Below are 16,355 nucleotides of genomic sequence, written 5' to 3'. Positions count from 1 at the left end.
CCGACGAAACGCCGTACATTAAACCAAGAACTGACCGTAATGAGTTCCGACGAAACGCTGTATGTTAAACTGAGAACCGACCGTAGTCAATTCTGACATAACAACAAAACGGCGTATGTTAAACTGAGGACCGACCGTAGTCAATTCTGACTTAACAACAAAACGCCGTACATTAAACTGAGGACCGACCGTAGTCAATTCTGACCTAACGATGAAACGGCGTACGTTAAACCAAGAACTGACCGTAATAAATTCTGACATTATGACAAAAAGGCGTACATTACACCGAGGACCGGCTGTAATGAGTTCTGATGTAATGGCAAAATGACGTTAGTCAAGGACGTTGTAAACTGAGGACATCCTGTATCTGTTTAGTATTTCATCGATGCTTCCTTGCGTCTGTCCAGGATGTTTTATGATGAGGAGCTGGAGCAGTCGGATAAGTTCTACCGCGGCCAGCCTCTGATCCTGCAGCTCTGCTACGCCCTCTACAACATGCTGGTGGCGCACTCGGAATTCGTGTGCTACCTGGTCATCATCATCAATCACATGGTGTCAGCCTCCTGTGTCACTCTGGTCCTTCCCATCACCATCTTCCTGTGGGCCATGCTGTCGGTGCCTCGGCCCAGCAAGCGCTACTGGATGACTGCCATCGTCTACACAGAGGTAGGGTCAAACACACAGGTATCACTCAGAGGAAATCTGCAAACTGTATTCATTTAATCGATCATTTTTGACAGCGTTTTTGGAGTGGTGGACGTCTGGTTTGAGAATAGAGCTCAAGCATGGAGCCTGTCTACATTCCTGTTCTGTTGTGTAGGATCAGTATGTAGTTATGGGACTTTTTATATCATAGTTGACATTTTTGCTGTTTTCAGGCCTAAAATCAACATGACCGCTTATAACCAAACACCACATGGCATTTTAGAGAAAGATTCTTCTAAATATTATATATACAACTGAGTAAAATTGAAACTGAAAGTTATTTCTAAAGATATTGTAGTAAACCTATTGACTACTTTATATTAAATAAGTCAGAAAGCCTTGGAGTCTGGCCAGTCTTTTCTTCAGGAGGAAATGACATCATGTGGAGCAGGTCATGTGATCTGGAATTAACACACTTCCTGGAGAGGTGTTTTTGTAATGAGTAACTTAGTGGAAAGTGATTTAATTTGTTATTTTACATATAAAATTTGATATATTGCCAGAAAAGAAATATCTGTCATGATTATCTCAACTGAATAAAAAGAACACAATCCAAACTATTTCTGAATAAACTCATTTTATTATTGTTTAGCTCATTAGAAGGTGGTTATTAAATTGAGACGGTTATTTAGTTGACATTTTAGTGATATCCAGTCATTTTTTATTAATAAATGATTGTTTCCATAATAAATAATTATGGAATTTATAAAGACATGATCATAATGAACATAAAAAAACATTAGTTTTTTTTACTTATAATAAAGATGTATGCAGATATATCCCATGGACTTCAAAAGTCCCTCAATTATAGATTGACCAGGACAATTTTTGAGTCATTCTGGACTAATTTTCCTTAGTTATGGATCATTTTCAAGTCATCCTGGACAATTTTTGAATCATTTCGGACAAGTTTCTTGTCAATTTCAACAAGTTTTATGTCAGCTTGGATCTTTTCTTGACATTTTGGATCATTTTTGTGTCTTTGGGATAATTTTTGAGTAATTTAGGACAAATTTCATGTCAGTCTGGTGTAATTTTCATGAATTGTGGATCATTTTCAAGTCATTCTGGACGGGTCAATATATAATTGCAGGACTTTTTGTATCATAGTTGACATTTTAATGACATCCAGTCATTTTTTATTAATAAGCGTTTGTTTCCATGATAAATAACTGTGGAATTTGTAAAGACATGATCATAATGAATATAAAAACATTAGTTTTTTATTTTACAAGATATATCCCATGGACTTCAAAAGTCCCTCAGTTATAGATTGACCCTGCAGGTTTTTCTTGGTGTGCAGCTCAGAAATCCTCCCTAACATTGATGCTGGTTTCCTTGCAGGTCACCATCGTCATCAAGTACCTCTTCCAGTTTGGCTTCTTCCCCTTTAACCAGAGCAACGCATATAAGAATCAGCCATATCACCCTCCCAACATCATCGGCGTGGAGAAGAAAGACGGTTACGTCCACTATGACCTGGTCCAGTTACTGGCTCTCTTCTTCCACAGGTCCATCCTGAAGGTATCTGGTGTCTGCCTTAAATATCAATAGAAGTTTCAGTGCTTCTCTTCATAAAGAGCTCAACCAACAATCAGTATAAACATCCATTGTTGTCCAGAAGTTATCATCCAGCTGCAAATTCACTAAAGCACCAGTTGTGTCTGAACCCTTTTAACCTCTAAAGTGTTTTTTTTCTTTTTTCACTGCAATATAAAGTCATGTACGTCTATGGACAGCACACCCATGACTAGAAGAGAAAACATAAAGTTCTCCTCTGTGCAGTACAACACAGTTAATCATAAAATGATCAATATTCTCCTATTTTTAAATATCTCCTATCGATTCATTCTGTGTAAACACAAAATGAATTTTTATGATTGATGGTCACAGCTGAGTGACTGACAGCTTCATAGCTGCGATGAGGAGCACAGAGTTTTGGGATTCTTACAGAGTTTGACACAAATGGTTTATTTTTTTAATGAGACATGTAGAATAGGGTGATTCTGATGAATTCTCACAGTTTTAGGCTCGAATTTGGTTTCCAAAGGAACAGCATGTCATAGATGTGTAGTTGAAAGGCATCACACAGTTAAAAACCAGAGGATTCTTTCTGTTTTTACAGTTTCAGGGTCAGATAATTAGTGTAATTTTTGCAGTTGTTTGAAAGACATGCCTTTCAAGCTGAAAATAGTCTGTGTCTGATGCAGCGTTTATTCCAGTTAGAGGAGCTTTTTGTTCAAACTGCAGCACCAGGTTGTTTTATCAGGAAAATGATCAGATTTGGTAACTTCCACACATTAAATATGGCGTTGCTCCTGCCTCTCAGTGAGGTGCAGAAGCATGTGGTTTCCACTCAGCCAATCAGCAAAGATCACTGTACATTACATCACACTACATCGTGGCATCTGACCAATCAGAGGCCTGGAACGGGTCAAACTTTCTCTTTTCTCTGACGTTGGAAGTTGGACTTGCTGCTCGGTTCTCTTCCATATTTGTGGTCGAAACGTCCAAACTAACCACGGCTAGTTGATGAAACCGACACATTTTACGGTTGAGTAGTTGTGCTAAGTGATGATATATACATTTATTGGAATGTTTTTTTACCACTAACGGACAGGAACCATAGATGGTAACTTCATTGACCTTGAATGTCCTCCAATGACACTTTAGGGTTGAAATTTTGAATTTCAAAGTATTGCAACGAGTGCCCTTTGAAGGGTAAAGTGGTAGAGCTGTTCTATTGGATTGCTTTGAACTTTACAGGTAGTCCTAATAAAGCGCTCGGTTAGTTTTATTTAAAGTTTAAACCCCAACTGATGCACTTTGAAAAGTGCTCTGCAGATGAAGTCTCACAATATTAACCCTTTTGTGGGACAAACATTCTGCAGCACTCATGGCATAGATTTGAAGACTAGATGTTTCATTCGGAGGCTCTCCTGTTGCATTTCATCACCTCTTCTTCGTACTTCCAGTGCCACGGGCTGTGGGACGAAGACGACCCCAAAGAGAAGAAGGAGGCTTCCCGTCAGAGTGAGTCTGAGGATGAAGGAAAAGAGAAGGAGAAGGAGGAGAGTGAGAAGGAGTCTGAACCTGCCTCGTCGCTGATCAGTGAGAGGAGGAGTTCCACTCACACCTTGAGGTCCTTAAACTTCAGGACGTCCATAGATTCAGGACACGTCCAGGTGCATTTCACAACGCAGCAGACCTACCAGCGACGCAAAAGCTCCAGCGGAGGCTCGCTGTCTCATCGATCCCTCCACTCATCGGCAAGGTCCAAGAGAGGTAAAGGCCCTGGCTATTTCCTGCAATTAAATGGCTATTTGATGGTTGTTTTGCATTTTCTACTAAAAATACCACTTCCAGAATTATTGACATCCTTTCCCAGTAGTCGGTGGTGATGCTTTTATTTGCCACCGCATCAATCAAACAGTTCTCAACAAGCTTCCTGCACGTCTCTGCTGGGATTTTATTCTGCTCCTTTTTTGTGATGATCTCAAGGCATTTGAGGTTGGAAAGTATTCTCGCTATCACTTTACTACGCAAGGCTAGTTGTTCTGCAGACTGTCTGATGTTTTTGTCCTGAATCCTAATGTCACCTTTGACAATGTTCTTCTTCGTCTTCTACTTCTTCTTCTTTGTTTTCCTCTTCTTTATCTTCTTCTCCTTCCTCTTCTTCATCTTCTTCATTTTCTTCTACTTCTTTGTCTTCTTCTACTTCTTTGTCTTCTTCATCTTCTTTTTCTTCTCCTACTTCATCTTCTTTTTCTTCTTCTTCTTCTTCATCTTCTTCTTCAGCCTGGTGTGCTTTTACACTGACTAGTTGAGCTTGTGTTTGCCTCAATTTATCATTTCCACATTACAACTTAAAGATCACAGTCGATCTACGAAAAGGCACAAATGGTTTAATCTCAGGTATCTGGAACTGATGATATGGTGTTTAACTTTATGATCAAAATGACAAAATTTAGACAAAAAACAGACAAAATTCATTGTACAGTGACCATAGATAAACTCTTCTTACATCTCTAGCACACGCATCACCATCTTGTGCCACTTCTTTATGTGAAGAAATTAATTTGCCGAAATAAAAAGTCATCATTATTTGAAAGTTGGCACAGTATGAAACATCTTGGGCTTTATGGAAAAAGACAAACTGACCAAAGCAGTCTTCCTCCTACAATCAATCCCTTCGAGGGATGTCATATTTGGTAGTGAGCACTACCATTATTATTCCAACAATATTGATTCTTACAACAATAAGTAGTAGAACTTCTATCACAAACGCTGTCCCTTGTGCTCTCTAAACTTAACCCTTGGACTGGTTTTGTGTTTGCAACTCTCAGGCTGCATCAGCGACTCTTCACGCTTCATTTACAGCTCAAAATGTAAATTATTTCCACAGGAAGTACTGCTTCCCACAACAGCAGCCGCAAGGACGGCAGCGAGGCCAGTGTCCATCAGAAGACCCGCAAAGAGATGATCATAGAGAAGCTGAGGGAGCAGGTCTTCAAAGCAAAAGCCTTCGTCATAAAGCGGTATGATAAAACGTGGAGTTGGTTCATAGAAGCTGCATGTTTGGTCTGATAGACTACACCCTACTTTGACTAGAAAGTCTGAAGTTATGACGGCTCTGATGAGAAGTGGTGCTCAGCGAGTATTCTGGATGAACGATGTGAGATGCTCTGTGGAAAATCACATCAGATAAAACCTCTCAGAGGCCTAAATTTAGACCATTAATTACAGGATTCCCAGCAGGCCGTCCAGTGTCCTTTTTGTAAGTGCTGCAGCAGACAATCAAAACACCTAATTGCTCTAAATTTAATCACGACGGAACAAGTGGTTTCTGAGATATTATGTCGAGAATAGTAACTGAAATCCAAACTTTTTCTCAAAATATGTCCAGTGGTTTCATCACTGGCAGCATTTCCTGTATTTTTTATAACATTACTCAGTTTACAGTTTGAAAAGCACCTGCACTCATCGTGTACCAACATAATAGAGATATTTTACTACTTTTATTCTTAAAGTGTTTCCATACTTCCTCTCTACTCCATGTAGCCCACAGTTTTTCCACTGTAAACTCTATGTTTTTGGCACATTTTTAATGAAATAAGGTGAAATATCATGAGTTTAAGCTTAGATTTGGGTACGTTTCCCAACAGAGTGGCATATTACTGCTAGTATTTAGTACTTGAGCTTTGTTCAAAATCTGGCTATTTTTTTTTCCCCGAGTTTTACAGTTTCTCGAATTTCTTGAAAAGTATCTGTCTGTCGCCTGTCTGTCCGTCTGTTCTTTGTCTGTTTTGTCTGTTCTTCGTCTGTTCTTCGTCTGTTCCGCTGCTCATTAATAACATGAGTTCTGCTCTCTGTAGGTTCATGGATTTCTACATTCCCATCAGGCAGTTCTTCTATAACCTGATCCATCCAGAATACAGCGCAGTCACAGACGTCTATGTGCTGATGTTCCTCGCTGACACAGTCGACTTCATCATCATCGTGTTTGGCTTCTGGGCGTTTGGGGTAAGTTGGTTTTTCTTAGATGTTGAAGAAAATCACAATTTTCACCTTTACTTCATGACTTGTTAAAATGAACTTTTATCTGAAACTTTTCCTGCAGAAACACTCGGCGGCGGACATCACGTCGTCTCTGTCGGAGGATCAGGTGCCGGGACCCTTCCTGGTCATGGTTCTGATCCAGTTCGGTACCATGGTGGTGGACCGGGCCCTCTACCTCAGAAAGTCTGTTATGGGCAAAGTCATCTTCCAGGTCCTCTTGGTGTTTGGCATCCACTTCTGGATGTTCTTCATCCTGCCGCACGTCACAGCAAAGTAAGACCTTCATCTGACCTCTAGTTAGATATATTCAGCTGGAGTTGGGTTTCTGATTCATTAAAATTCTGCAGTTTGAGGTGCCTGATGGATTATTTGGCAACATGAAGCCTCTCGTCACCAGTAGTGATCCTCAACATGAAGGTTCATCCAGCTGCTGACTGTCAACAAAAAGCAAAGTTTTCTTTTCTGCTCCTGTTTGTGCTCCATGGAAAAATCTTAAATATACACTTAGTGGTGACAAAAACACACAACACATGTCCAGCTGTTGGCACACTTAATTCACATGCACCATGAGCAGCATGTAAACTTTCTGATCAACGTTGTATTCCTTTTTTCTTTCCAGTCACTGCTGAGAAAATGAAAACTGTGCCTATATGAATACTGTCCATCTTAAAAAGTCTCTGTTAAAAGTGATTTTCTGAATGAATGTAGAAATCACAATCACTTAACTTAGTGATGCGAATTTACCTTTTGGTTAATTTAATTTGCAAAATGTTCCAAAACTAGGGACTTTAACGCATTAATTAATTACAGAAAAAAATACAGCATTTCATCGCACCTTTTCGTCCCATCACTGTCCAGAACATTTCTGAAAGCTTAAAAACCCCTTTCACACTGGAAAAAAATGCCCCTCTCAAAACAAGAAAAAAAAACTTATTTCAAGGAATTTTTACCTTGAAATAAGTGAAAAAATCTGCCAATAGAACAAGTGAAAAATGGTTTGGTAAGATTTCTAGAAATAAGATATGATATTTAGAATATTGAGATCTTAAAATTAGCTGGGAAACTTATTTTAAGCTATATTTTACCAGGATTGTCACGCTTAGATGTCTTAACCCTCCTGTTGTGCTTATTTACAGGCACCAAAAAACACTCTTTCCTTGTCTGAAAAAAATCCAAAAATTTAGCAAAAAATTCCCCCAATTTATAAAAATGTGCAAAATCTTCAGGAAGAAAATTCCTTAAAAGTTTCCCTTAGAAGTTTTTTTTTAATCCCCAAATTTGGCAAGAAATAAAAATTTAAAAAAAAATTAAAAATATAAAAAAATTGTAAATATTTTCAAAAAATGAATAAAAATCTTCCAAAAAAATCCTAAAAATATCTAAAGTGATTCCATATATATCAGTAAAACTTCTAATATTTTCTTTAAGAACATTCACATAAAAATCAACTAAAATCCAACAAATTTAGCTGAATTTTGGTTGATTTTTTTTTTGTGAATTTTCTTAAGAAACATTTTTAACATTTCTTTTTTTCCACCAAAAAATATTCAAAGATTTCCCGAAAATGTTGAAAATGTGGACATCAGAAGTTTCACTGTCAAAATATATTTTTTCTCCACATTTTCAAACTTTAAAATGGATCAATTTTGACCCGCAGGACGACACGAGGGTTAAACTTATTTTGAGTTTTCTTGTAAAATTCAACTCAAAACAAGATCATTTCAAGATTGTTTGACTTAACAAGATATTTAAGATGCATTGTCTTAAAATAAGTCCCTCCATCTGCTGAAATGTCTAAATCAAGTGGGATGAGACATTCTGACTAAAAATCTGACAAATAGACTTAGTAAGATTTGGAATTTCTGCAGTGCATATTTTAAACATCTGCTGTGTTCCTTGTTCAGTTTCTCGGCTGTCTTTCTCTCCCTCTCGTAGGCGTTTCGCTGAGAACACCGTGGCTCAGATGTGGTATTTCGTCAAGTGCATCTACTTCGGGCTGTCAGCCTATCAGATCCGCTGTGGTTATCCCACCCGTGTCCTGGGGAACTTCCTCACCAAGAGCTACAATTATGTCAACCTCTTCCTGTTCCAGGGGTGAGTTTCATTTCTTCCAGCTGGACAAACAGGTCCAAGGTTCTGGTCATAACAAACAGCAGATTAAACCCGGAGTGCTTCAGAAACTGTACACCAGAGTATTATTCTATAAGATGTCTTTATTTCGCTTTGGGCTTTTGGAAACTCACTATTTCTTATTAACCCTCCTGTTGTCCTCATTTACAGGCACCAAAAAATATTGTTTCCTTGTCTGAAAAAAAATCCAAAAATTCAGCAAAAAAATTCCCCAAATTTCAGAAAATTTGCAATACCTTCAGGAAGAAAATTCCAATAATTCCTTAAAAAATTCCCTTAAAAATTTTATATAATTTTTTTTTTATATCCCCAAATTTGGCAAGAAAATTCTTGTAAATATTTTCAAGAAATGAGTAAACATCTTCCAAAAAAATCCTAAAAATATCTAAAGTGATTACATATATATCAGTAAAACTTCTAATATTTTCTTGAAGAACATTCACAAAAAAAACAAATCTTTGAACATATTTTGGTGGAAAAAAAGAAATGTCAGAAATGTTTCTTAAGAACATTCACAAAAAAAATCAACCAAAATCCAGTGAATTTCGCTGGATTTTGGTTGATTTTTATGTGAATGTTCGTCAAGAAAATATTAGAAGTTTTACTGATATATATGGAATCACTTTAGATATTTTTAGGATTTTTTTTGGACAATTTTTACTCATTTTTTGAAAATATTTACAAGAATTTTCTTGCCAAATTTGGGGGATTTTTTAAAATAAAACTTTTAAGGGCAACTTTTAAGGAATTACTGGAATTTTCTTCCTGAAGGTTTTGCAAATTTTCAGAAATTTGGGGAATTTCTTTGCTGATTTTTTGGGGGGATTTTTTTCAGACAAGGAAACAATATTTTTTGGTGCCTGTAAATGAAGAAAACAGGAGGGTTAAACTAACCGCTCTTTCAGACTAGATTGAGGAAATTCTCAGTAAAGATATTGAATCTATTTTAGTCCCACGATGTGCCAGATGAACTAAAGCAGGTTTCTGCTCCTCAGGTTCCGCCTGGTACCGTTCCTGACGGAGCTGCGAGCCGTGATGGACTGGGTTTGGACGGACACCTCACTGTCTCTGTCCAGCTGGATCTGTGTGGAGGACATCTACGCTCACATCTTCATCCTCAAATGCTGGAGGGAGTCTGAGAAGGTGTTTATCATGCTTCAAAAAAACCCGATTCCATAGCCAGTTTCTGTCACGTTGGAATTCAAAGTGAAATTTATGATTCGCTTTTGCTGCTTCATGAATCTTTTGAAGGTTAAATTCTGATCTCACTCTCTGAAATGTAACATAGATTAAGTCAAGATGTTAGTCTGCTGTGCTCAATATTCCCAAAAGTGCATTCAGCATATCTTTATTTTGTGCTTCACTAGTAGAGATCATGCACTCTTGTAGTTCTCTCCCAGTCTGTCTGCAGGCACACTGGAAAAAATGCCCCTCTCAAAACAAGAAAAAAAAACTTATTTCAAGGAACTTTTACCTTGAAATAAGTGAAAAAATCTGCCAATAGAACAAGTGAAACATGGCTTGGTAAGATTTCTTGAAATAAGATATGATATTTAGAATCTTGAGATCTTAAAATTAGCTGGGAAAACTTATTTTAAGCTATATTTTACCAGGATTGTCAAGCTTAGGTGTCTGAAAAAAAAATTCCCCAAATTTCTGAAAATTTGCAAAACCTACAGGAAGAAAATTCCAATAATTACTTAAAAGTTTTCCTTAAAAGCTTAATTTAAAAAAACAAACAAACCCAAATTTGGCAAGAAAATTCTTGTAAATACTTTCAAAAAATGAATAAAAATCTTCCAAAAAAATCCTAAAAATAAAGTGATTACATATATATCAGTCAAACTTCTAATATTTTCTTTAAGAACATTCAGGGGGAAAAAAATCAACTAAAATCCAGCGAATTTCGCTGGATTTTGGTTGATTTTTTTTTTTTGTGTGAATGTTCTTGAGAAACCTTTTTTACATTTCGTTTTTTTCCACCAAAAAATATTCAAAAATTTCTCAAACTTGTTGAAAATGTGGACATCAGAAGTTTCACTGTGAAAATATATTTTCCCCACATTTTCAAACTTTAAAACGGGTCAATTTGACCCACAGGACGACACGAGGGTTAAACTTATTTTGAGTTTTCTTGTAAAATTCAGCTCAAACCAAGATCATTTCAAGATTGTTTGACTTAACAAGATATTTAAGATGCATTGTCTTAAAACAAGTCCCTCCATCTGCTGAAATGTCTCTTGTTAAGTGAATTTATTTTAAATCAGTGGGATGAGAAATTTTGACTAAAAATCAGACAGTAGACTTGGTAAGATTTTGAGTTTTTTTCAGTGTACCATCCATTCTACAAGTTTACGTTCCATTTTCACCATTTTTGGCTCCATGATTACCTAAGTTTGATGGATTTACCAGAATAGTCCATGCATAAAACACCCAGTTTGTCCATTTCTACATCAACTCCTGCAGAGGTACCCCCAGCCACGAGGCCAGAAGAAGAAGAAGGTGGTGAAGTACGGGATGGGAGGGATGATCGTGGTGCTGCTGATCTGCATCGTCTGGTTCCCGCTGCTCTTCATGTCCCTTGTAAAGTCTGTAGCCGGAGTCGTCAACCCGCCGCTGGACGTATCGCTGAAGATCACCCTGGCAGGCTTTCAGGTGTGCTTCTTCTGTCCGATCATCTGCAGGGAATCAAAACGGCTGAATGTTTCACTGAGGAATAAATACCAAACAGGAATGACAGTGAAGTTAATTCACCAAGACTCACATATGGTAGATCAATGGTGTCAAACTCATTTTAGTTCAGGTTCCACATTCAGACCAATCTGATCTTCAGTGACCAGTAAAATCACAGCATAATAACCTATAAATAACTCCTCATTTTTCCTTTTATTTTAGTGCAAAAAAAGTATGATCTAAAAATGTTGATGTTTCATGACTTATCTTTTTACAAAACATTACAAACAACCTGAAGTTTCTTTAGAAAAAATTTCAAAAAGTTTCATCAACATTCAGCCTCAGTTTATCATTTCCACAGTACAACTTCCAGATCACAGTGTCTACAAAGACAAGACAAAATATTACAAAAATGAGACACAACATGACAAAAATGAGACAAACGTCACGAAATGAAACGAAGAAGAAACAAAAAATTTGACAGTTACAAAGCGACAAAAAAAATGGACACAAATGAGACAAAAAATGACAAAAAAAATGAACAAAACGACAAAAAATACACAAAAAACACAAGCAAGACAAAAAAGAAACACAAAACGACAAAACCGAGACACAAAAGAACAATCTAGTATTTTACTTCATGATCAAAACAGCTTGTCATGGTCTAGAAATGATTTTAAATTTGTAGTTTTACTAATTTACAATCTGCAGTTCATGTCTTCTCTGGAATTTTTCCACTTTGAGGGCCGGATTGGACCCTCTGGAGAGCCGCTTTTGGCCCCCGGGCCTCATGTTGGACACTCCCGCTCATGCACATTTCAAACAACAGACGTTGTTTGAAATGTGCTAATATAAACTTCCCGCATTCTTAAGAAATACAATTCTATAGAAACAGGTGCCTAATTAACAAACATCAGCTTAAACCAGCTTCATTTTACGAAGGAAATTTCTCTTTCCACAGCCCATCTTCACCATGAGCGCTCAACAGACCGCACTAAAGAATGTGACAGAGGCCGAGTTTAAGAAATTTATGGGAATATTTGACAAGAATGATGTAAGTACAAGAATAAGTGTGTAATTTGTTTTGACAGGGTCGTACCTCCTATAAAATGCAGCTTGTTCTTTCTCTAAGTACTGGATGCTCAGTGCCCAGGCTCTAAATACACACTACACATGATAATTAATTACTTGTTATATTCCCCAGAGGATGCAGTTTGTGTTGGCATTACAATTCATTCATGAATGTATGCACCAAAGTTCATGGCAATCCGTCTAACAGCTGTTGAGATATTTCACGTAAAATCACAAATGTCCTCCTTATTGTCATCACTAAGGTATAGGAACCACCAAAATCATCCATGTTCATCCTCTGGGGACCATGAATGTCACATTTTTTGCAGTAATCCAACAATGGCTGAGATATTTCACTAAAAATCACAGATGTCATCCTTAGTGTAAACACCAAAGTATAGGAATCACCAATGTCCATCCATCCATGTTCTTCCTCTTATCCGGGGTCGGGTCATGGAGGCAGCAGATGAAGCAGGTCATTCCAGACGTTCCTCCTCCCAGCAACACTTTCCAGCTCTTCCTGGGGGATCCAGAGGCATTCCCAGGCCAGATGAGATTATATGGACAAAGATCCCCCTGAGTCTTCAGACTCTGCCTCCTCCACAGAGGACGTGTTTACCAGATTCAGGAGATCCTCGAAGTGCTCTTTCCACCGGTCCACAGTGTCTCCAGTACGGGTCAGCAGTTCTCCACCCCGACTGTACACAGCCTGAGTAAAGCCCTGCCTCTCTTTCCTGAGACGTGAAACAGTTTGCCAGAACTTCTTCGAGGCCAACTGAAAGTCCTTCTCCATAGCCTCCCTGAACTCCTCTCACACCTGAGTTTTAGCTTCCACAACTGCCACAGCTGCAGCCCTTTTGGCCGACCGGTTCCTGTCAGCTGCTTCAGGAGACCTCCGAGCCAACCAGGCCTGAAAAGCCTCCTTCTTCAGCCTGACGGCTTCCCTCACCACTGGTGTCCACTAGCGGGTTTTTTGGTTGCCTCTGTGACAGGAACCAGTGACCTTCAGGCCACAGCTCCTAACAGCTGCTTCTGCAATGGAGGCTTTGAACATGGCCCACTCAGATTCCATGTCCCCAACCTCCCCCAGGATGCAGGAGAAACTCTTCTGGAGGTGGGAGTTGAAAACCCCACAGACAGGGTTCTCTGCCAGATGTTCCCAGTTCACCCTCACTACAAGTTTGGGTTTACCAGATCTGTCCAGCAGCCTTCCATTAGATCCAACTCACCACCAGGAGATCAGTTGACAGCTCTGCTCCTCTCTCCACCTGAGTGTCCAAAACATTCGGCTGCAGGTCTGATGATACGACTATGAAGTCGATCATCAACCTTTGGCCTAAAGTGCTCTGGTACCAGGTCCACTTATGAGAACCTGATGCTCCAACATGGTGTTTGTTATGGACAATCTATGACCAGCACAGAAGTCCAACAACAAAACACCGCTCAGGTTCAGATCAGGCCGTTCCTCCCAATCACCTCCTCCAGGTTTCTCCATTGTTGCCCATGTGAGCATTGAAGTTCTCCAGGAGAACTATAGAGTCTCCATTTGGTCCCCCTTCCAGGAACCACCCAGAGACTCCAAGAAGGCTGAATCCTCTGAGCTGCTGTTTGGTGCATAAGAACAGACAACAGTCAGAGTTTCCCCTCAGAGAGGCGACCCTCTGGTTCTCCTGGAGAACTCCAACAAAGTGATGTTCAGCCGGGGGCTCATGAGAATCTCCACACCCGCCCAGTGTCTCTCACCCTGGGCAACTCCAGAAAAGGAGCGAGTCCAACCCCTCTCCAGGATTCTGGTTCCAGAACCCTTGCTGTGCATGGAGGTGAGCCAACTATATCTAGCCGGTATCGCTCCACCTCCTGCACCAGTTCAGGTTCCTTCCCCACCGGTGAGGTGATGTTCCACGTCCCCAGAGCTAGTCTACACCACCAGGGGGTGGTGCACCCAGACGCCTGCTCCTGCCTACTGCCCGGTGGGCATCGCACCCGACCCTGATTTCCTGCCCTGCAGGTGGTGGGGCCTACCAGGCGGTGGCCCCGTGTTTCTTCTTCGCTGTGCCTCACCGAGCCCCACGGGGCCCCAAGGCTCCCCAAGGCTCGGCCACCAGACGCACTGTTGTGAGTTTCCCCCCTAGACCTGGCTGCAAGGGAAGGCCTTGGTATCCCTAAACCAGGTGAGGTAGCGGCTGCACCTTGCTGGGCTTTTATAGGGGTCTTCTGAATCACTCTTAGTCTGGTCTCTCCCCCAGGACCAGTTTGCCTTGGGAGACTCTACCAGGAGCTAAAGCCCTGGACAACACAGCTCCCAGGATCACAGATATCACTGTCGTTCATATTTATTCTCTGGGGACCATGAATGTCACATTTTTTGCAGTAATGGTTGGGATATTTTATCTTTAATGGAAGTGGACAACAAACTGACCGATTGCAGCTTCTGAGGCGACCACACCACAAATTCTCCACATACCGATTTAAATGTCGACACTTTTAAATGAAAAGTGAATGTAAACTGGTTCGGTGAGGGTGACGTTCTGTTGATTCTGTGCTGTGGTCAGATAGCCTTGGAGTGGCTGGAGAGCTATTTTCCAGAGGATCTGATCATCGCGAAGCTAAAAGGCAGCTCCAACTCTCTGTGGACCATCAGTCCTCCCAGCAGAATCAACCTCATGGAAATGTTGAATTCCACAGAGGAGTTTCCCATCACTGTGTCCTGGTCTGTGCAACGGTGAGATGTTTTCTTATTCATCATGTACAGTCCAAACTGTTTTATCCTTCATATTAAAGAGTCCTGCTCCTCCATGGAAACAGCATAACCGTGGTTAGAAGTACACTGTAAAAAGTTCCAAGTTAAATTACAGGTAGCAAGTAAAATTACATTTAGAAAGCATTAATTCTCATGTTCCATATAAAAACACAGGCTCAAAGTGTAAATAATGTCAACATGAAGAAAAAAACCCACTCTGTTTTAAATCAACTAAAGTATTTTTATTTTACAGATATTTGGCTTTATTTGTATATTAAGGATTACAAAGTGATAAATAATAAACAGTTCTTTCACACATTTTCACTGTTAAATTACAGATAATTTATTAACCTTAAAAAAGAGCCCATACCTGTGAATAATGTCCACCTTAAAAATCAGTTTTATTAGCTTTTACTGTATTTAAATCAGCAAAAAACTGATAATTTTACATGTTTTTGCCATTATTTGAAAGAAAAAAAAGGTACATTAAGGATTAATACCAGTTTTGTGAAATTACAGGTAATAACTTGTAAAATCACATAAAAAAGTATTAATTTACATGTTTATTTTCAAAATGTCCACATCAAATGTCAGTATTTTTACAAACAGTAATTAATTCTTGACATTTTACCTTAGAAAAATACTAATTTTAGCTTGATTGATATGTGTATATTAAGGATGGAAGAGCTAAATCATTTTTGAGAATTACAGATAATATCTTGTAAAATCACAGAGGAAAAAGTGTTATTTTGCATGTTTATTTATTTAAAAAAACTGACCAAAACTGTCAATATTGTCTCCATCTAAAGTCAGTATTTTTACAGTTGTTGGTTCTTTACAGCATTTGACCGTAGAAATATACCAGTTTTTACTGTATTTAAATCAGCAAAAAATATGGTTATTTTACAAATACCTGCCATTATTTATTTTGTTTGTTTTGTTTTGTATATGTTTTGTTTGTTCTATATTTGGGGCCTTACAGGGTTAAGGCTTGGGAAATGGCAATTAATTTTACCATTTTTTTGTTGTTGTTTTGTTTTTGAACTATATTTTAACTATATTTTTACATTTATATTTTTCAGTTTCCAGCTCTAATAAATAGGATTTTGGGGGGATTTTTTAACACAGGTTTTGAGGTGGAAAACCCAGAAACAATCATTTCACTGTTTTTCTTTTCAGAGAGCTCAGTCGAGGAGCCAAAGCTGAAACAGCGTCGGGAAAACTCATACAAAAACTGGACGATGAAACAAAGAAGGAGCTCATCAAGATCCTCAGCGGGCAGTCGAAAGACTCCAAAGTGTGAGTTTATCAGCTGCTCACCCTCTGATGAGAATGACAAGATTTTTAAAAACTGTTGGCTTTTAAGTTTAGATTTGTATTTGAGGTGTTGCTGTGTATATTATGGCTGATTAATAAGCTTCAGAAAACAGCAGAATATCTGTGGTTTATCAGCTGCATCGGAGGAAATGAGCTTCTG

At 38.9% G+C, this 16,355-nt stretch overlaps 1 protein-coding gene across 15 annotated transcripts in view; it reads left to right on the top strand.

The window, feature by feature from the left end:
• Window positions 1-16,355, top strand: part of LOC111570823 (piezo-type mechanosensitive ion channel component 2) — a 117,888-nt gene that overhangs the window by 95,898 nt on the left and 5,635 nt on the right. For all 15 annotated transcript variants that reach the window (XM_055014823.1, XM_055014825.1, XM_055014835.1 and 12 more), the window contains 12 exons: window positions 408-666; window positions 2,050-2,229; window positions 3,681-3,990; window positions 5,111-5,243; window positions 6,081-6,228; window positions 6,326-6,537; window positions 8,200-8,358; window positions 9,390-9,537; window positions 10,861-11,049; window positions 12,029-12,121; window positions 14,691-14,860; window positions 16,058-16,177. In XM_055014823.1, coding sequence (XP_054870798.1) covers window positions 408-666; window positions 2,050-2,229; window positions 3,681-3,990; window positions 5,111-5,243; window positions 6,081-6,228; window positions 6,326-6,537; window positions 8,200-8,358; window positions 9,390-9,537; window positions 10,861-11,049; window positions 12,029-12,121; window positions 14,691-14,860; window positions 16,058-16,177 — 2,121 coding nt within the window. The remainder of the gene's footprint in view (window positions 1-407; window positions 667-2,049; window positions 2,230-3,680; window positions 3,991-5,110; window positions 5,244-6,080; window positions 6,229-6,325; window positions 6,538-8,199; window positions 8,359-9,389; window positions 9,538-10,860; window positions 11,050-12,028; window positions 12,122-14,690; window positions 14,861-16,057; window positions 16,178-16,355) is intronic.

This window comes from Amphiprion ocellaris, chromosome 10, assembly GCF_022539595.1.
Source record: "Amphiprion ocellaris isolate individual 3 ecotype Okinawa chromosome 10, ASM2253959v1, whole genome shotgun sequence".
NCBI classification, from domain to species: domain Eukaryota; kingdom Metazoa; phylum Chordata; class Actinopteri; family Pomacentridae; genus Amphiprion; species Amphiprion ocellaris.
Note: the sequence above shows the minus strand (reverse complement) of the source record. Positions and strands in the feature narration are given on the sequence as shown.